General features: G+C 37.6%; 4 protein-coding genes across 5 annotated transcripts in view; 3 read left to right on the forward strand and 1 right to left on the reverse strand.

Annotated features, from left to right (window-relative positions):
* The first annotated feature begins 418 nt into the window (after positions 1–418).
* Positions 419–4,156, forward strand: brix1 (biogenesis of ribosomes BRX1). The gene is made up of 10 exons (XM_042509812.2): positions 419–644; positions 1,025–1,136; positions 1,261–1,304; positions 1,387–1,457; positions 1,578–1,627; positions 1,716–1,789; positions 2,604–2,654; positions 3,032–3,133; positions 3,280–3,408; positions 3,502–4,156. Exons 1-10 carry the CDS (start codon positions 495–497, stop codon positions 3,742–3,744), a joined length of 1,026 nt encoding a protein of 341 aa, XP_042365746.1. The 5' UTR covers positions 419–494; the 3' UTR covers positions 3,745–4,156.
* On the reverse strand, positions 4,084–7,589 carry rad1 (RAD1 homolog (S. pombe)). Of its 2 annotated transcripts, none has more exons than XM_042509813.2 (7): positions 7,462–7,589; positions 6,870–7,071; positions 6,631–6,739; positions 6,356–6,513; positions 5,992–6,092; positions 5,447–5,545; positions 4,084–5,084 (listed from the first exon to the last, which is right to left on the reverse strand). In XM_042509813.2, exons 2-7 carry the CDS (start codon positions 7,062–7,064, stop codon positions 4,907–4,909), a joined length of 840 nt encoding a protein of 279 aa, XP_042365747.1. In that variant the 5' UTR covers positions 7,065–7,071; positions 7,462–7,589; the 3' UTR covers positions 4,084–4,906. The 2 variants fall into 2 exon arrangements, with proteins under 2 accessions (XP_042365747.1, XP_087926856.1); XM_088070730.1 differs by lacking the exon at positions 7,462–7,589 and adding an exon at positions 7,394–7,457.
* On the forward strand, positions 7,526–9,657 carry c21h18orf32 (chromosome 21 C18orf32 homolog). Its single transcript, XM_088070732.1, has 3 exons — positions 7,526–7,665; positions 8,605–8,820; positions 9,257–9,657. Exons 2-3 carry the CDS (start codon positions 8,641–8,643, stop codon positions 9,320–9,322), a joined length of 246 nt encoding a protein of 81 aa, XP_087926858.1. The 5' UTR covers positions 7,526–7,665; positions 8,605–8,640; the 3' UTR covers positions 9,323–9,657.
* Positions 9,658–10,650: 993 nt separating this feature from the next.
* Positions 10,651–19,900, forward strand: part of dym (dymeclin) — a 67,677-nt gene continuing 58,427 nt past the window's right edge. The window contains exons 1-6 of the mRNA XM_042509808.2: positions 10,651–10,892; positions 12,415–12,621; positions 15,015–15,067; positions 15,224–15,317; positions 17,439–17,575; positions 18,976–19,048. Of these exons, the coding sequence (XP_042365742.1) occupies positions 12,482–12,621; positions 15,015–15,067; positions 15,224–15,317; positions 17,439–17,575; positions 18,976–19,048 (497 nt within the window). The 5' untranslated portion in view covers positions 10,651–10,892; positions 12,415–12,481. The remainder of the gene's footprint in view (positions 10,893–12,414; positions 12,622–15,014; positions 15,068–15,223; positions 15,318–17,438; positions 17,576–18,975; positions 19,049–19,900) is intronic.

The raw sequence follows: 19,900 nt of genomic DNA on the forward strand, positions 1-19,900 counted from the left end.
CAGAATGAATAAACACATGTTGAGATCTTTATTTTCCGAGATCAAAATTTTCGGAGGGTTGTGGGGGAGTACAATACACAGACTCAGACATGGACATGGACAAGGACAATACAATAATTGAATTGTTAATTCTAATAAAGCCAGACATCTATGGAAAAAAAAATCCGTGTTAAACCAGTTGGAGGTGAGTTTAGTGTTTGCTTTTCCATCACTGTCATTAAGAAAACAACCTTAGTGCACAAATTTTCCATTTCACAATTTAGTGTAGCTATCATAAACTCCTAAAATATTAGTAGTAGGCTACATTGATATTTTATTTATTTTTTTATTCATCTAAAATAAAATTTCAATACATTTTTTTTGGTTTTTGTTTTCGGATATGACGCCACGCTGCAGTACCACCGCCACGTCACCAGGGGGTCTCTCCCTCTGCTCTATCCGCACGTGCGTTGTTTGAGCCGAATCCTCCGCGAGACTTGTGTCGGCGTAGAAACATGTCGGCGTTCAAGAGAAAACGTGGAGGACAGGCTTCTTTTGATAAAAAGGCAAAGAAAGTAAAATTTGTTGCAGATGCTGTCGAAGCACCGGTAGAGGCCGAACAGGAAAATAAAAATGAAGTCACTATTCCGGCACCGGTTTCCCAGGTAAGCGCTCGCGCTTGTTATTAGCCACATAAGTTTGTAGCCACGGTTAGCTAACTTCATTTCACCAAAACACGGGGGTCTGTTTTCTTCAAGTTAGATTTAATGTCACTGTTGCAAGAAGTTTATTCCAGTGCCTATAACAAACACGCAGAGTAGTTTAATATTTCACGTCATAAAGAGAAAACTTTTAAATTACAAAATGCCCTCTGAGAGCAACACTATCAAAACAGGGCCAAACAAACATTTAAAATGCTCAGTATTTCCTGTCAGTAATCAGAAATGAAGATCTCATCCGGGTGATTAAAAGAAGATTTTAAACTCCATGACAATACGTGTGTTTTAGTTTGTTTTAATATTATGAAACACATTTTCTTAAACAGGGTAAATGGACCAACAAGGAAAGAGTTCTCATTTTCTCCTCAAGAGGCATCAACTTCAGAACAAGACACTTGATGCAGGACCTGAGGACCATGATGCCTCATGCCAAAGCAGGTTAGTGCTGTGCTTCATTCATATGTCACACAGTTACATGTGTTGCCGCTAAATTGTTGGTATGTTGAGCAGAGGTTTTGACAATTGTACTGCCACTTAACAAGGCATTTCCTTTGTCTTTTAGATACAAAAATGGACAGAAAAGACAAATTATTTGTTATCAACGAGGTGAAGTATTTACTTATTTATTTGGCCACACTATGCATAATCACATGCATGACAGCAAACTAAAAATCAGCATTGTCTCTAGGTGTGTGAAATCAAAAACTGCAACAAATGCCTCTTTTTTGAGGCCAAGAAGAAGCAGGATCTCTATATGTGGTGAGTATTTGATCTGCGTTACATGCTCTAAACATTAGGCTGACTTTTTTTTTTTTTAGTGTTGTGGTAAAATAATAACTGTCATAACTGTCAATGATCTTAACTTTTCTTGCCTTACAGGATTTCAAACAGCCCTCATGGGCCTTCTGCAAAGTTCCTGGTTCAAAACAGTGAGTTACATCTGTCCTTATTGCTGTGGACCACATCTGTCATGTGCCATAGGGAAACACTGGTTTATATTTTTTTTCTCCTCCACAGTTCACACACTGGCTGAACTCAAGATGACAGGAAACTGCCTCAAAGGATCCAGACCGCTTTTGTCATTCGATCCTGTGAGTAGTGCTGGTCACAGTGTCAGATATTCTCTCAATAATATCATTTTATGAGGAGTGTATGTCAATGAGGGGCCGCTGTGTGCCACAAACACCTGTAATTACAGTCAAATATAACACTGGACAATTCAGTTGATCTTTCAAAACTAGGGCTGCAAAAAATAGTTTAATTTGGATTAATCTTGCTCTCTAAAATGTTGAAAAAAGACCTTTATATGAACCTAGAAGATATTCAGATTAAAATGGCATGATATATAATATAAAACTGGGAAATGTGGGAAAATCCTCATTTTTACAGGCTGATGGTAGACAATCTTTTCTTTTTGTAAGATTATTTTTGGGGCTTATTTGCCTTTATTTTTTGACAGTGTAAAAATGGAGAAAAAAGAGGGAGAATTTTATAACGTGCAAAAAAGGTCCTAAGTCCAGCATTGAACCTAAGATCTTGCACTTATGTAGCATGCAATGTTCTCAGCTACCAATCACTCTGTGATACTCAGCATTTTTGCTTTAAACATGATTTGCGTTTTTACCTGATATAGAATTAGGCGGTCTAGTTTTTGGGAACTAGAGCAATGACAGTAGTACGCAACTTCACATTTTCACAGCTTTTTATTTTACACCGCTGAGTAAATACCAAACACAAAAGACAATATAAATGCATTTTCACAATGTCAGACCTCCAAAATGTTTCTGTTTGCCCAGAATATGCATTTATGCATGTTGAAAGCTTCTGGAGCAGTGAACATTTCCAGCTCTTCAGAACATGATTGAGAGCTAAACTTTTTTTTTGTCTATTTGTTTTCTCCTTCAGAAATTTGACACAGAGCCTCACTTTGCTTTACTGAAGGAGCTCTTCACCCAGGTGTGTATACGAGATAAAGATGCATACATTAATCCTGACTACACTTCTGGTTATTACATAACAAAGTCCATCTTCTCTTCAATTGAAGCCAGATGATTACATTGTTGAAATATAAAAAGGAGCTGATCAGTGTTATTAAACTGCAGCGTTTAACAATTTAACATCTAGTTTCCACTCTTTTATTTAAATAGAGACAGGCAGTGTTGGATTACTTGATGTAACTTGTAACTTAATGGACTTGGAGAGTGCAAGTACTGTTATTGTTTAGATCCAGCAGTGTATGCAAATATTAGCAAGCTTTACTTTGTTTAAAAGCTGAGTTGTATATCTACTTTTATTTTATTTTATGACGTGGTCATTACATTTTACTGTTGCAGACATTTTCCACCCCGCGCTACCACCCAAAAAGTCAGCCTTTTGTGGACCACGTCTTCACATTCACCATTGCAGACAACAGGATATGGTTTAGAAACTACCAGGTAACGTTTCAGTATTTCACGAAAAATCCTTTAGGCTTTCGGTAATATTTTAGAAACATTTCATTGCTTGTAAAATGTATCCTCTGTTATGGGTTAAGTGTACAGAATTTTTTTTTATTCTGCATTCATTTCTGTGTCACGATCAGATCATTGAGGAGGATGCCGCTTTAGTGGAGATCGGCCCTCGCTTTGTTCTCAACCTCATCAAGATCTTTCAAGGCAGCTTTGGAGGGCCTACGCTCTTTGAAAACCCCAGCTTCCAGTCCCCAAACATGGTAAACACTTTGTGCATGTGATGTGCCGGATATATGCCCATGCTGCATCACACATTTTCTGACTGTGGCTCCTTTATCCTCGCACACCCACAGCACCGGCGAGAGATCCGACTGGCGGCAGCCGCCAGAGTGCGTGAGAAGCAGATGGTGAAGGAGGTGCAGAAAATGAAGAGGGCCGAAGCGAAGGAGGACGTGACCAAAGACGTTACAGCGGACGTCTTCCTCACACCAGCTGAGGAGAAGCCTGTTCACATCCAGACAGAAGCACCTGCGCCCAAAGTGATGAAGAAGAACAAACACAAAGCTTTCAAAAGACAAAGGATGGCCCGCAGGTAACGGGATGGACTCGATTACACTGAGTGAAAATCTTACTGCTGCCGTGATTCAATATCGGCTCATGAAATATGTGGTAATGCAAACAGTGCAGTCAGGTCTCAAGTCCAATATTATGAGCTTTTTGAAAGTTTATATAAAGACTTAATGTAAAAAGGGTCATCGAATTATCACATTTGGCAGTGTAAGAGAAAATCTTAAATGTGTTGTATAAAATGTCTGTTGCCATCATCACTTGGAGGACTGTGCAGATTGTAGGTGGTCATAAAGACCTCAGCTTTTACAATACTGCAAACAACATTTACACATCCTTTTTGATAAAAGTAAATATACCATCAGTGTAAAAAAAAGTGTTTATTGAGTTGACTACAGTTGTTTTTTCTATGTCATGGAAATAAAACGATTTAAACTTGGAGCCTCCAACATCTCGTGTACACTCCAGACAAACAGTTGACAAAGGTGTCAGCATACACATTAAACATTAGGGTCAGTTATAAGAGTGTGCAGTACTGCTTTGTTCAAACTGGTGTTTACAACATGAGGAAGACGTGAACTTTGAGATCGCATAACGTTTCGAATTAGGAGACTGTGAATAACACATCAGAGGGGCATTCAAATGGACTCTCGCCAACATAGTAAGCATGACCACATTTGAGCGCAGCATATATACAGAGAAACTGAAGGCCTGTGTGGAGAGTGCACCTACTGTACACACCCTACACTGCACACCTTGAGAAACTGAATAATATGCATTGGACCACAAAGCATTTAGTTGCAGGCAATATTTACATGTTGATGAACTTAATTAAAATGGGTCTCCAATGATACAAAATACAGTAATTGTGATACAATCATTTTTCCATATTTGTCTATGACATTATGTATGTAATCTACATATTAACACAAGGAGACCAGGTACATTATCTTCCTACAAATCCAGTGGCAATGCTCCTTTCAAATGGGTCTGACAAATGATGACCTGACTTTAATAAAACAACCTTTCCCACTGTGTCCATCATCCAACAAATCCAGCATTTACCTCCCGTGTGCACAGCAATGGCGGCACTGCGTCCTCTGGCGGACTTTGCCATCTCATTTAAAGCATCTGGCCACCGCTGAAGCTGAAGTAAGGTGCTCATTTAAAGGAGAGTTCAACAGGCTGTAATCACTCCTCCTCCACCTCTTCATCAGGACAACAATAATATTCTACGAAGCAGATCTGTCCGTCGTCGTTCCTGACCAGGTACTGCAGAGAGAGGAAGCCCCTGCTGTCCGTCCTCACAGAAACTTTACAGGACAAAGCCAGGGCTTTGGTGGACGGCTTCAACAGGGACATCTTGTACCTGTCACAGTTTAAAAGAGAGGGCAGAACACAATGTGGAGTTTAAATAAAACTCATTACAAGAAGATTCAGAGAATAAATCATTCATCTGTGGTGGACTTTATAATGGTAGACTGTGAAAAACTAAAGGCGAAGCAGCAGAATTAGCTTTATTTATAGATATTTTGACAACAGCAGGAAAAGCAGGTGTAATTAACATTACTACCACTGGTTACACTGACGTCATTAAATAAGAGAATTCATTTGAGTGAATGTGTACTTTTTTTGTTGCCATTTTTCTCTTTTGGTGGTTCTGTTATAGTTTCCACTTTCCCTAGTCCACCTCAGGGTTTGTAACAGTATAGTGTATTTGTTGGTACTGACGTGTTGGTTTGTGTCTTGTTACACTGAAACAGCTCCATCATGTCAGAGTCTTTGGGATAATCATAATGGGCATTTCCAGAGTTCCCAAATGTAGACAACCTGAAGAGCAGAAAAAAACACCATAGCTGAAAGGTAGTAAGACGCATCTGTGAGCACTACTTGTAAAACTCAAGAGTTTAATGTCAATACTTAGTGGTAAAATTATTAAAAAACTAAAGTTTTGTTGCAACAGAATCCCCGATGAAGATCACCGTGCTTAAAAGTTGCTATTAAATAAATGAAACAAAAGCTAGTAGGGTGTGCACAAAGTGATTTTTGTTGCCTACAATCAGTATTATCAAAAAAACAAAAACAAAACCGCTGAAGAAAGTTTGTTTACTTTAATAGATTTATCATTTTAATTAGTGACAGGAGATAAAATGTATTTTTAACATGGTTGTTTGTCATTTCTGTTATATAAACACAAGTCAAACGTCCTGTAAACACTATATTGTGGAACAAGAAGTGATGCTTTAAAAACAGCAATTTCAGTTTCGGCAACGCACCTGAAGTATGGCTGACTGGGGGACATGGTGATCTGAAGCACCTCACTGGTCATGTCCAGCTCAGAGAAGGCCTCCTTCAGGCTCTCGGACTGCAGGATCACCTTTAAAAAAAAACAGAGTCCAATGTACACGAGTAATTATCAACCACATACTTTCTTAATAAAACCTGCAGATACTGTCACATATATTCCTAATGTACGTAAGTCATAAAGAAAGTGGTAATGTGTAGTCTCTAAAGAGATGGCTTTGTTGTCGTTTTTTGTTTGTTTCAGTTGATCTGCGAAATGTATGTAGTGTTTTAGTATATCCCTTTCATCTAGGACTGATAATATATTGTAATGTAATGTAGATCTCTAAAGTCCACCTTGTTTGTGACGTTGGTGCTGCAGAACTCAAAGTCAACTGGCTCCTCTGGTTCTTGGGTGTTGATCTTGCACACAGTCACGACCCCACCCTCCTCCAGGAACAGGGTCAGAGGGTAACCGTAACCCCTGTAGCACATCCGCAAGGCTGTTGACACTCCTGAAACATTGCACAAGGGTGATAGTGAGAATGGATAATAATATCAGTACAGCTAAAGATAAACACATTCGGCAAACTTTTCTTTAATACTCTCCAATCAGGTTTCCTTATCTGTACCTGGTACTGTGCTTCCTCCGAAGATATTGAGGCAGTCCAGCAGAACTGTGAGGTTGATCTGAAAACCCACTGAATCCTCCTTTATCGTGAACTCTTGGAAGATCTCAGCCTGGAATAAAAAACAAAAAAAAAGTCTATTCTTTTAAGTGTCACCATTATCATTTGGAGGAAATCGAGACTGCTGATTTCAACTGGATCACTTCTGTGTGCGTTTATTGAAAAGATACACGTAAATACACCTGGATGAAGGCATTGGCCTGCAGACATTTGGAGTCCTCCACGGTGACCTTGAGGCCGTTGGGAGTAGCGTTGAAGAGGGCATGGTCTTTGAATGTGATGGCTTTCAGTATGTTGGACAGATTGCGAGCATTGTCCAAACTGGCCACTAACACGTATTGCTCATCGTCGGCTTGTGACTGGGTTGACAGAGGCATCGTGGCACTGAAATGAAGACAGAATTTTACAAGAAATGTTTGGACGGCAGGTGTTCAGAGGCGTTAAAAACAGCCCCAAAACTATAAAATAGCAGCAATATGTAAAAAAGACGTTATCCTCAACGTCACTTTCATTGCAACTTGGATCAAATATTAATCTAAAATAAAGTGAAACGCTTGGCCGAAAAATGTTTATCTAACTATATTAGATACTCTTAAAACATGCCCTGTAGTTGAACAGTTTTAAGCTAGGCAGCGCAGCACATGTTGCTAAATTTGTTGACAGAAACGACTTAAACAGTAAACTGTCGTTAATAATAGAGCACTACCTAGCAATCTCGGTAAACAAACTTGTTTTTGCGTTACTTTTAACTGTAATAAAGTGTCAGACACTTACAAATGTGTGTTTCGGAAACTCGTGCGGTTTTGTTTTGAAGACAGGCGCCCATGTATGTAACAACTTCCGCTTTTCTCGTCTTTTCCGGAAGTAGGTTATGCGCATGTGCAATCGCTTTCCGGAGACTTCGCAAAGACCAAAATACACGAGTACTTCTGTGTACAGCGGCAGTACGCGACAACAGCGGTGATTTGATCCACAGAGGTGAGAATTATTACTTAGTTAAAGTCATATAGCTGGGAAAACGTTGTTCAGTCTGCAGGTGTGCTATAATTCCTAATTTCTGTTCGGTTGACTGAGAGATTACAGGAAGCTAAACGTTAGCATTACAGCTAACAGCCACTGATGACGTTGTGACTAGTTTTAGATCAACAGTAAAATAACAAGTAAATAACAGATAATTAAGGTTGCAAATGAAAGATGGAGAGACAGCCTCTCTTTGGCTTTCTTTGTGTTATTTGGTTGAATATTAACAATAGCCTCTTTAAAAAAAAAAAAAAAAACCCAGCATGAACACAAAACATACATAAACAGATGATGCCAGTGGATCAGAGTGGATCTATTTTGAGAATATTGAGTTGATGTAATGTATTGTTTTAATTAATATTCAAAAATTGAAAGGAAGGCTTATGGTTGGAAAATACAGATATATGGGTATGAGATTTTGCAAGTAGTGGAATCAAATAATTAAACAATGATTTAGGAGAAGAGTACAATTTATTTTTTTAAAGAGCCAATCTGTACATTTTCTTAAGAAAGAGAAAATTCAAACATACAACATACTGGAAAATTAAAAAAAAAACCCAAACTGAACAAAAAAAACAGTCATCTTGCCAGAAAAAAATTAAGGTTGGGGACAAGAGTATACTATATACTATAAATGTTATGGAATCAGTTGACAAAATGAGCGGTGTCCTTTTTATGTCTGTAGAAATACCTTGTGGGATAAAAATGATGAATCATCTTAAAGTCAGTTCCTTAACCTTATTTAGGTCGGACATTAGCCTCTTAAACACCTTAGAAAAATCCATATTAACAATTCAGTCACACAACTTGAATGTTTCACACCTCAGTGGTCACTTGAGGAAGGTGTGTTGCTGTATTTCTTTGGCAACTTGTCAACTCTTTCTTTCTCTTCTTTAGTTTCTACATTTGGGGCAGCCTTTCTGAGCCACAGCCATGGTGTGCATTCCCTGCATTGTGATTCCTGTCCTGTTGTGGGTCTACAAGAGGTTCCTCGAGCCTTTCCTCTATCCTGTCATTTCACCGATAATTAATACATTCTGGACCAAAAAAGCGGTCCAGGAGACTGGAGCTACTGACCAAAAAGTTACAGAAAAGAGTAATGGGACTTACAAGGTAAATGAATTGAAATGTAATTGTTTTATTATGACGTTTTAATAATGACGAACCCCTCTTTTCTTCGTTTATTAATGTGTGTAGGGCTCAGTTATTGTACAATGAATATCAGTATGGTAGAAGTATTTTTTTACAACATTATGACATTACTTACTGCCATGCTCTAGTGCAGATTTCAGATAAATGCTTCAAAATCAGTATATCCAAAAGAAAAATATCAGGTATCCACAGCTCAATTACCACAAACCACTTAAACACAATTCATCCAGACACTTCAAATGTATTTTCTCAGGTTTAACATCAGTTAAAGTGATTGAATTTTGCAGATGAAGTGCGAAAAGTGACTTATACTGGTGTTAGTTGTATAGCCTCTGTCATGATGGAATGTTGTTGATAACATCATTTTAATGACTTTTTTCTTTCTCTTTTGTTTTAGCCTGAAAGCAACGGTGAGGTCACTGCCAATGGATCCACTATAGCAGCAGATAAGAAGACAGAATAATGGCTCTAAATATATATAATGCATCTGAAACTGTGTAAATATTCCATTAATATAACATAGAGAAACTATGAATTAACTTCTCATTCTTCTTTGAATGGAACGGTTTTTTTTTTTTATAACCATCCATATTGTGCGTGCGTACCTTGTTTTTAATTTTTTTTCATTTATATCACAGTAGCTTAAAGAAATTAATAAATGTTGATATATTTTCATCATCACTCTTGAATCAATACATGCATTTACTGTGTTGAATATTCACTCTAAATGGAATCGTTTTTCTAAATCAAATTTGCAGTTGAATGAATAAATAAAAGAAAACCTTCAAATAACAAAAAGATGCTTATTTATTGCGCTCACATTAAGTTGTGCTTCCACTTTGACTAGGGTCCTCATTTTGTATTGTAAAGTCATTAAGGGATCTATTTTGTTTGTGTTTTGTAATATTTAAGATAATACAAATGTGACAGAATGGTACGCTCATTTTTTACAAAAGAAAAACTGTGAAGGAACATAATGGTTAAGCAGTTCCAACAATTTTGACATGAATCATGTCATGACATATGACATGAACTCTTGAAGCAGTGTTTTAAGATGAAACTGTTAGTAGATAGAATGTGTGTACCATGAGTGTATGTGTGTGTGTGTTTGTGTGTATAAATTCTTATATATAAAAAAACAATGCTAATTCATTGACAGTGCTGGGGAGTAATTAATTGTGTTTAATTAATTAATTAATTAATTAAATTACAGAATAAATGTAATTTTGCATTTAATAAGGGAAAAAAAAATTGTTCCAGTTATTGATTAAAATATTGATGATTATTAAGTGGTTACATCCAAATATATCCTTTTTGTCAAAAAAGTTTGTATGTAAAATATGAATTTAATTCTGTTGCTTTGCAGCTTTTTGTTGTGCAGGAATGCCTTCTTTTAGCACGATTTCAGGATTCTTTTCAGCTTTATTGCCCAGTTTAAATCATTTGTCAAAAAAGTGATACAATGCAATAAGCAAAATTAAATTAGTGAATTTATTTAAATAGTTGCATTTCTTTTTTAAACATCTGTTACAGGGTAATCAGTAATCTGTAACCTAATAAATTTCAAAAGTAACTTTCCCAACACTCATTCATCTCATGCATCTCTATCTCAGCTACTTTACTGACTGATTTTTATATTGATTATATTCAGACAGTATCGGTGTGATAGCGTGTGTAAAATTAGTCAAACCGAAGGGCGTTACAAATGTTTTAAACGATTTCTAAGATAGAACTAGGTTTAAAAAAAAAAAAAATAATCTATTGACCCTATTTCTATCTGCAACGTCACCGACGTAATCAACGCCCACATGTCGTCATTACGCAAGGGGTGGCGACGTGGAAAACATGGAGGAAAGGAGTATGTAGAGTAAACTTAATTGTCTCAAATTACCTACAATTTTAAGTATTTTCTTTTGGAAATTACAGTTAATGAAAAAATTGGTCAAAACCGTCCGCTAGTGCGAAAAACATTCGCTTTTAACGGTCCTGGGAGCCGAGAGAGCCGCGGAAACTGCGAGAAGCATTTATGACAGGTAAGCGGTCAGCTGATAGCAAACAAGCCGTTAACGTTAGCTGCTTTCCGGACAGTGACTTATCAGCCGCCCGGTAACCGAACACGCTCACGGTTGCGTAACATACCCAGCTATGACTTCATGCTCATGTGTGACTGTCGGTACACCGTGTTGACAGACAACATTGCTGAGACAGTTTCTCGCACTTGAAACAGGGTTGGGCTAGCTAACATCATGCGAGTTGGTGTAAACAGCAGATCCACATCCAGACAGATTATAAGAAAATAAGTAAATACGCAGGAAATGGAAAACTGAATCTGGAAATTGAATTTTGCTCTGACAGGGTCTCAGTAGTCTTGTTAGTCAGTGACAACAAGAACGTAAGAAAAAGGCATGTGCTGGTGGCGTGTATGTACTCTTCAGTTTAAAATTGTGCTTATCATGTAAGTTATTACCATTAATTCTAATTTGAGTATAAACTATTAACTGTGTTTTACCACTATTGCGTGCTTTTAGTGTGCTCTAATTAGTTGGCCAAATGTTGGCTAGCTGGCAACACCTGTGTGCTGAAGGTGTGTCAGTAAAAAAAAAAAAAAACAGCATACACGTCCTGTTTACCTATGTGTCATCCTGTAGTGAATTTGGTCTCATTTAAATGAAGGTATCAGACTTGGTGAGGATAGATCATTTTGCTTACAAATCAAGAGTTTAATTTAAAGAACATGGTTAGAGAGCATCCCTCCTGGTATTGTTCATTGCCTCCTTTGAACAGTAAACAAAGGCACACATAGTAGCTCTGTATTTGTGCCACATCTTTGCCATGGATTAATGAAACTAACTTGGAGGTGATGTTTAGTCTCACTTGATTATCCTCATAAGTGCTAAGTAATATAATGAGTCTTAATTGTGTGCCAGTTACAACTCCTAATGACCTTTCTACTGCACATTAATGTTAATGAAGGCCATTTTTGGTGATCGTAAGTCACTTTATTTATGAGTGAAGACAAACTCTAGCTAACTAGGTAATGAAAAGTCACAATCACTAGTAAGGCAGGAGTTGCTGAAGTATGCAGTGTTTGAGTGTTTTGAGTGTTGAGTTGATATTTCATCTTTTCTGGGACATTTGGAATCAAAGAAAATAAGTCTTGTATGTCATTCCAGCATTTTTTAGGTGGGCGGGTGCATAAATTTATTGGAGAGTAGACAATACTACAGGAAGTGAGGGGAGAGAGAAATGGGAAGTGACATGCAAAAAATAAAGGTCCTCAGGCTGAAGTGGGGACACTGCAATTACATGGTCAGCACCTTAAAACCCTCGGGCAGCAGGGGGTTTGCCTCTACATGTTTGAATTTGAGTGCAGATGGAGAAATGTAATAGCTCTGTGTCAAATGTAACCTTCTCGCTTATCAAGATGCATTAATGCTGGCTTAAAGCATAACATTCTGTGAAGTGGCTGTAGAAATACTGTACATATTTTAGGACATGAGTAGTTGTTCATTATCTGTGATGGTACCAAAGATGAGAGCATTTCTCCTGCTGCAGGATTTGGCATATGCCTGGTGAAAAAGCAGTGAAGAGCGGTGAGTCTGGCTGAGTGGAGCCAGTAGAGATGGGAGCAAACACCAGCCAGGTCAGTGACCTGTCCGACAACCCCAGCCTCAAGACCCTGGTGGGCACGGAGTCCATATCGGAGAATGATCCTTTCTGGAATCAGCTCATCTCCTTCACCTTCATCAGTCCCACCAGCAGGTAATAAACACATAGGTTATGTTGGATGTGGCCGTTATGTGTAGAATTTAAGATGAATGATTATAAGTTTCAGGAATTTATCAAGTTGAAAAACCAAACATTTCCTGGTTGCAGCTTCACATTCACCAATGTTGCCTTCCTTTCTCTCTTTTTGGTGTCATTATAAAGTGAATACTTGTCGGGGAAAGAAATCCAAACACCAGATCCGCTTACTAGCTTTCTCCAAAGCTTTCAGCTTAATCCTGCAATGACGATGTCATAAAGTTCAGTTGAAAGCTCAGGAGAAAGTTAGTAAGTGGACCTTGTGTCAAGGATTTACATCTTAACTACTATTTTTAAAGTCAAGAAATTTTACACACAGTATTTGGTGTTTTTGACTATTAATTTGTTACTAAAGTACTATTAAAAAGATCAGTTTTTGCTTTGGTAACTTGTGATTGCCCTGCCATTTTGTCATGAGCATATAGACTAAATCTTCAAAAGAAAAATGGGAACTTTTAACTTAACACTGGAAAACGTGATACCAATATTGAAAATTATTGTTAGTTCCAGCTCTACATAAAATCGGTACATACAGAAACAAAACAAGAAGCCAGCCAGGAAAGAAAACAAATTTGAAGTAAAATTGATCGTGACAGCAGCAGCATTTCCTGAACCGTAGACCTCAGGGTCCTTGGTGGAAAATATATCTCCTGGAAATGTTTCACATCAAAATTTTATAGCTGATGTGTTTAAAAATTTAGAGGACAACAAACTATTAGTGACTTCTCCAACAGCTTCTTGAAAAATTCCTCCATCTTGGACAAATCTCCTCAAGCATCTACTCAAGAGTTACAGTATGCTACACCAGCAGACGTTTGGTACACAACCTTTCCAATGAGTAAGTTGTTAAAGATTCCCAACCAGGATCAAACATTAAGCTGCAGACAGGATGTTTGCAGAGTTCACTTCAGTAATCATTCAACAGGGCTGTTGTACCGCTTGACTGAAAATAGGTTGGCATTTACTTCGAGTGTGTGCTGAGAAGTAAAGACACAGCCTCCCATCAGCCTATGACTGATTTTAAATACTCATCGAGTGGGGGGGGGGTTTATTCATTAATCTCTGAAACAGAATTACAGCGTAATACATTAATCTTGGTCACTACTCTGCTATTTTTCCTTATACAATAAAAAAATATATATTTATTTTAACACATATAACAAGACATGAAGTGAATATCATATATGCATTGAGGGTAACACAAAAAGGAGTACTGGTTGAAAGGAATACTTCACCCACAATAGCCATTTGTTTATGAATTAGTCATGCTGTGTTACCTTGAATTCCTGAAGAAAACTTTCCCTTGCCTGCTTTCAAGGAGAATGGCAAATATATATTGATTGATTTAGGTCCACATTTAACAAAAGCAAAACTGAAACTGTATCAGAAAGTTGGTTTACTAGTCAGCAGTTTCCTAACACATACATTTTTACTAAAACTATTCAAAACTAAACTGAGGCAGTTTGTGACTTATGGGTGGATGTTTGATCTGTAAATCTGTTCAGAGCTGATCATGTCAATGGGTGAGATGGATGCAGACTTTTAGATCCAGCAGAATAAACGGTTAAGTTTGACTTTTAATGCGACTGCTCCATCTGTGTACAGAGTATGCTCTGCACTCTGAGAATGTTTTGCAATGAATAACCAAGCAATATATTTCGACAGCTTTTCTAATGAACGGTCCAGCTCAAATTAAAAAAAAAAAAAAAAAAAATATATATATATATATATATATATATATATATATATATATATATATATATATATACATATATAGTAGCAGCAGATGTTTTTATTGAGGTTGGCCGCCAAAAATAAATGAGTGTATGGGAATCCCAAGCGTGAAGTATCCCTTAAAGTTTAGGCTGCATTTTCATGATCAGTTATTCTGCCTATTACTGTCTTGATTAATCTTTAGGTCTGTTAAATGTCAGGAAATAGTCCCTAATTTCCATCACAGGTTCTAAAAGTCAAAGTCGACATTCTCAGCTTGCGTACCTTCTTTGACCAGATGTCCTAAACCAAAATATATTTACTCTATATTCATAAAATACTTTATAAAAGTAGCAAATATTAATATTTGAGAAGGTGGGACCAGACGATTTATGCCATTTTTCTTTTAAAAACATGACTTAAACAATTCTGTACAACTTACATTTTTTTTCTGTCACTGCTGATGTGATGCGATTTAAATGTTATTTGTTTGATTGTGCTGCAGTTTTCAAGCATGACAACCAAGGGCAGATAATGCGAGAAATTAACTCCTCTGATTCATTTTCTCTTTCTTATCTTTTCAGTGTTTACTGTGTTTTGTTTTAAATCTTATCTTCACTGTTTTTCCTTTAAAACAGTGGAGACTCCAAGTTACTGGAAGAAGCTGTCATCCCTCTCGCCAAGATCCTCAGTACGTTGCCTATGATATAAATATCCTTCATGTGTTATTTTGCTCATCAATACATAATCACAACTAATATAAACTTCACTGGTGTTTAAATCAAAATGTATTGTTGTTTACATACAATGCTGCTAATAAGTTTTCTCCGTTTTTTTTATTTCCAAGTTGAAAACAATCCCAGAACGGGGAACTTTGGCGCTCTTGTGAGAATTTTCCTGGGAAGAACCAAAGAGCTGAAAATCTCTACAGAATGCCAAGAGTGAGTATGGGAACCTCGGAGGAGATAATGAACTCAGATGACTGTGTCAGTAATGATAGACCCCATGCATGTCAGTTTTTGCTGTGAGGGAGTGCAGGCTAGTTATTGTTTGATCACAGGCAGTCAGGGAATCCTTAGTTTTTACAGGGAAGAAACACTAAAGTGGTTGTTGTTTCCCATGAGAAAACTGCTGAGGTATAACCATCAACACATGTGGCATTATTCTGCACTCACTTCCAAGATCCATTTCCACAGAAATTGACCCTGCCCAAGTCACCCAAAGTGCTCCGTGTGGGAACTCTTCATTCTCTATTAAACATCATTAGAGGTTGCAGTTATCGCTCCCTATCCACTCCCATCGGTTTTTCTCATATTTAGTAACAGATTTTTTCCCATAAACAAACCTACTTTCTCTGCATCAGAAATAATTGGCATGGGCAAATTGTAAATTTGTGGGACTGATTAGACGCCCCCGTGTTGGTGTTTAGTGGTTGTGAAACATTGTTGTTTGCACTGGATGGTTCCAATCATTTCTTGTTTCCCCTTCATTTGTTTCTCACCAGCTTTGTCCCAATTTTGTCTCAGAGTGAATATATAACAACTTGTGTTTTGTCATTACATGCTGTTGTGAAAGCAACAATATTCTTACAGATGTATTTACTGTTAAAATGAAGGTTGTAATGCAGTTATGAGAAAGCTGTTTGTGTCACCATTTGTAATCGTACAGAGTGAGATGCATATGATGTGCAGTAAATCAACAACCTTTGTTACAGGTGGTGTCATTAGTACCAGAGGGTCACTACTTCGAATGTGACCTATATTCAAAACTTACTCAGTCAGTGGCCATCAGTGTAAGCTGGTGTTTACAATGTGATAACCTGATGCTTTATTAAATTGCCACAAGGAAATTAGCTAAAATTGACAGTTGTGATATTTTTAATAGTGGTGCTGCATTAGTCAGTGTATTACATATAGTTACTGTATATAATGTATGTATCTGCTGTCAAAAGACGTCTGTCACCACACCGCGAGTTTGGAGAAGCGGCAGGTGTGCGGAAAGGAAAGCTAAGCAATGTACTGCTGTGGATGGGGGTCACCTGCAAAATGTATTTTAACCCACCTAAAACCCAAATCTATAACAGAATTAGTGTACGCTATATTGAGAGTATTTTTATTGCTTTACCTTTCCATCAGACAGCCCATTCCAACGAGGAAGCAGTTAAGGCTTCAGATCACCATCTGTGCTCTCGTTACAGCCACCTGACTCCACTGACAGAAGCAGTAATTTTGGGTCGCTGAACACAGGAACTGCTGCTCTACAGCTGCCTCGTCAGTTAGTTAGTTTGAGTTACTGTGTGACTTTGGTGAATCCAAACTAACACTTCTAAATGCCAAAGTCACAAAATAAGTCAATAGACATAACTGATAGAGCCAGTGATAGACGGTATTCAGCAATGTTAAATCACTGTTTTTCTCAATGGAGTTTGGCTGTGAAGAAAGTAAAACGGCATCAGTCTGAAATTGTTTGACAGTAAGGTAAAGCAAGGCAAGGCAGGGCAGTTTTGTTTGTATAAGCACACTTCCCACCCACAACAGAGCAATTCAAAGTGATTTATAAAGGAGTAAAATATAAAACATATTAAAGGAAAATAAGTGAAAATGCTCTAAATGAAGCAAACACATAAACTGATTTTTTTTTTAGGTGAGACTTTTTTAGGTGGCAAAAAAAAGTTTTGTTACGGACCCCCATCCACCGCAGCACATTGCCTAGCTTCTGTACTCTATAATACGCTGACTCACTAGTTTGATTGTACAAAATACACCAGGTCTTCAATCCTAGACATTCTGTTGACATTTGAAGGAACATGTTACTAAAAAACTTACAGATGAGTGACAAATTAAAGCAAAAAAAAAAAAAAAAAAGTCTGTCTTTGACATGCTTAGTCTTTTTTACTCAGATTTTCCTTTAATTTGTCCTCTGTATGTCAGCCAAGTTTTCCTTTAAATTTAGGATGTATATCAATGGCACATAGCCAGCCCCCTTAGAGCATCTATGTACGTCACAGCTCTATGTTTGGCCTTGAATGTAATGGATTTTTTTTCTTTTTTTCTGTTTCACAGTCAGCTGTTTATCTGGCAGGCCCACAATGCACTGTTCATGATCCGGTGTCTGCTCAAGGTGTTCATCAGGGAGATGAGTGAAGAGGAGCTGCACTTACAATTCTCCTACCAGGAGAGGGCACCAGGCTCCTGTGGAGGTGAGCTCCATCACTGATGGATTTTGTTAAAGGGAGATGCGTCACAGGGAGACTGAAGCTCGACCACAAATTGCATAAAGAAATTAGCTTCATAGGAGTAGTCAACTGTTTTGGAGTGAACGCCTCGCATTTATGGAGTGACTCGCTGCATTTTTGTTTGGTGTTGGTACAATCTTTGCACTTCAGAACATTTAACACAAAAAACAAATCCTCTGCTGAAAAAAATCATTCTCAAAAGTCTTTTGCACCCAGTAGACTCATGAAGTGTGAGTTATTAGAGGATAGCCACAAGAGTCAAATGTGTAAAATTACCCTTTATACCTAAAGAGAGATAAGAAATTGGCTTTTTAATTGAGCACAAATACCCCTGGTTACTGACCTGGATCAGCCGTCTCTGAGAGACTGCTTTAATAAAAGTCTGAACATGTGTCCACTGACTGCACATCCTCTTTGGCCTCAAACACGAGCACTGACTGAGGTAAATCTCCAAATAAACACTGCGAATAGGTGTCCTCTTGACAACCTTGATAAACATAAACAACATGACACTTTTTTGGAGCTCACTTACAGAGACAATGAAATGCCATTGAAAGGTAAGGGAATATACAAGAAGCAGCTTCCCCTTCATTTTCATTATTTTGCCACGGCTGTTTGTTTTTCATGCTGCCAGTGTTCTCTCGCAAACATGAACTGTGACATTTTCACAAACGCACTCGCTCTCTCGCAGCTCCCCACAAACCTCACAGGGTTTTATCTGCTGTGTTGGATGATTGTTATGAGAATTCTTTCTGTGACTTGCCTGCAAAAATGACACATAGCTAATTAAAACTTGTTGAAAGTGGTAAAGGGAAAATAATCCAAAGCTTGTACAGGTCATGAAAAGTCTTAAAAAGAACTGAGCAGAGGGTCCTCAAAAAAGGCCCATCAAATCTTGAATGACGTTACCAAATGTCTTGCATGTCTTGCCTTCTGTGTGCAGTTATGTATTTGTATTTGATCAGTTTATTCATTTTTTGCTGCTTATCTTTGTCCAGGTCGCGTAATTTGATTAATTAGATCATTAGGAGTTATTAGTCTACACTGCTGTGGTGAAATTACACTGTAATTTAATTTTAATAAATTCTTGGTTATATCATCTCTCCAGTTTTTTTGTTTGTTTGTTTTTATTGTACTTTAATGCTTTAGCTGGTATAATCTCGAAACAGCTCTTAAATTGCATTCCATGTGGCATTAAAAATGTCTAAAATGTCTTCAACTTAACTTAGCGAAGCCTGTAGAAACCCCATAATCCCTATTAGCTAATTTCTCTCAAGAGATTGTTACAGTGGGAGTTTGAAAGAGCAATGAGAGACTAACTGCCGTATATGTCTAGTACAATAACTTCTTCTGCTCCCCTGTAGAGACAGGCAGCGAGGACCTCCTCGAGGAGCTGCTGTCCAACCTCATTCACCTGATTGTTGAGGTGCCTCTGCTGTAAGTATCTCCCTTATTTGATTATATATGAATATGTATAAATGTGTGTGTGAGAGGATGTTTAATTAAACACTCCATTGTGACCTACGGGGTTGGGGAAAAAAACAATTCCTATATGCATCACAACTGTCTCATGAAAGATCATGTCTCAATGCAGAATAATAATTAGAAAATGAGAAATTTAAAGCCCAGTTCTTGACATTATGATCGCACATAACAATTTTCAAAGACTGGGCCACATTCCTTATGGCTAAATCAATTGGATGGTGAAACGTAACAGATGTGAAACATGTGCATTGTGTCTACATCCTAAGCTAGGCTACTTCTTGAGTTTTGGTAAGGATGGCTGCACATGAGCAACCACTGATAAAAAAAAATTATAAAACTGTGTATTTTAATCATGGATCATTTCAAATACACTATTTTTTCAAAGTAGCAGGTATTCACACAGTGAGAAAAAATAAATCATATATAGAAATCAAATATTTTGATGCATCAAGATTGGGTTTGTAACTGTGGTCTGTGTTACTGCTGTTATACTCTTATTACATTACTTGCCCACCGCCCCTATTGTCATTTTGCTTATTTTATGAATAGTTGGATGACAGATGTTACAATCATCAACTGAAAGTGTCTGCTCGGTACGGCAGCAGAACCATAGCACAGATTGGCAAGAGTCAGATTTCACTTTATGAAGTTACAGGAGTTGACTGACAAGATGATGACAGATGATTTGGTGACTTTTTCTCAATATTTTGGTTTTAAACTCAATGCTAACAGGGAGCGCAAAAACATTAATGAGGGAAAAGGTGTTGGTCACATGTCAAGAAGTTGGAGGTGTGTGATCTATCA

Source organism: Plectropomus leopardus, chromosome 20, assembly GCF_026936395.1.
Source record: "Plectropomus leopardus strain MGB_pleo_1.0 chromosome 20, ASM2693639v1, whole genome shotgun sequence".
In the NCBI taxonomy this organism is placed as follows: Eukaryota; Metazoa; Chordata; class Actinopteri; order Perciformes; family Serranidae; genus Plectropomus; species Plectropomus leopardus.

Coding starts and splice junctions, on each gene's coding strand:
- c21h18orf32 (XM_088070732.1), top strand. CDS start 8,641: ATGGTGTGCATTCCCTGCATTGTGATTCCTGTCCTGTTGTGGGTCTAC. Junction 8,821..9,256: donor AGAGTAATGGGACTTACAAG/GTAAATGAATTG, acceptor CTTTTGTTTTAG/CCTGAAAGCAACGGTGAGGT.
- brix1 (XM_042509812.2), top strand. CDS start 495: ATGTCGGCGTTCAAGAGAAAACGTGGAGGACAGGCTTCTTTTGATAAA. Junction 1,458..1,577: donor AAGCAGGATCTCTATATGTG/GTGAGTATTTGA, acceptor CTTGCCTTACAG/GATTTCAAACAGCCCTCATG. Junction 3,409..3,501: donor GCTTCCAGTCCCCAAACATG/GTAAACACTTTG, acceptor GCACACCCACAG/CACCGGCGAGAGATCCGACT.
- rad1 (XM_042509813.2), bottom strand. CDS start 7,064: ATGCCTCTGTCAACCCAGTCACAAGCCGACGATGAGCAATACGTGTTA. Junction 5,546..5,991: donor CCCAGTCAGCCATACTTCAG/GTGCGTTGCCGA, acceptor TCTGCTCTTCAG/GTTGTCTACATTTGGGAACT. Junction 5,085..5,446: donor AACAAGACACAAACCAACAC/GTCAGTACCAAC, acceptor AAACTGTGACAG/GTACAAGATGTCCCTGTTGA.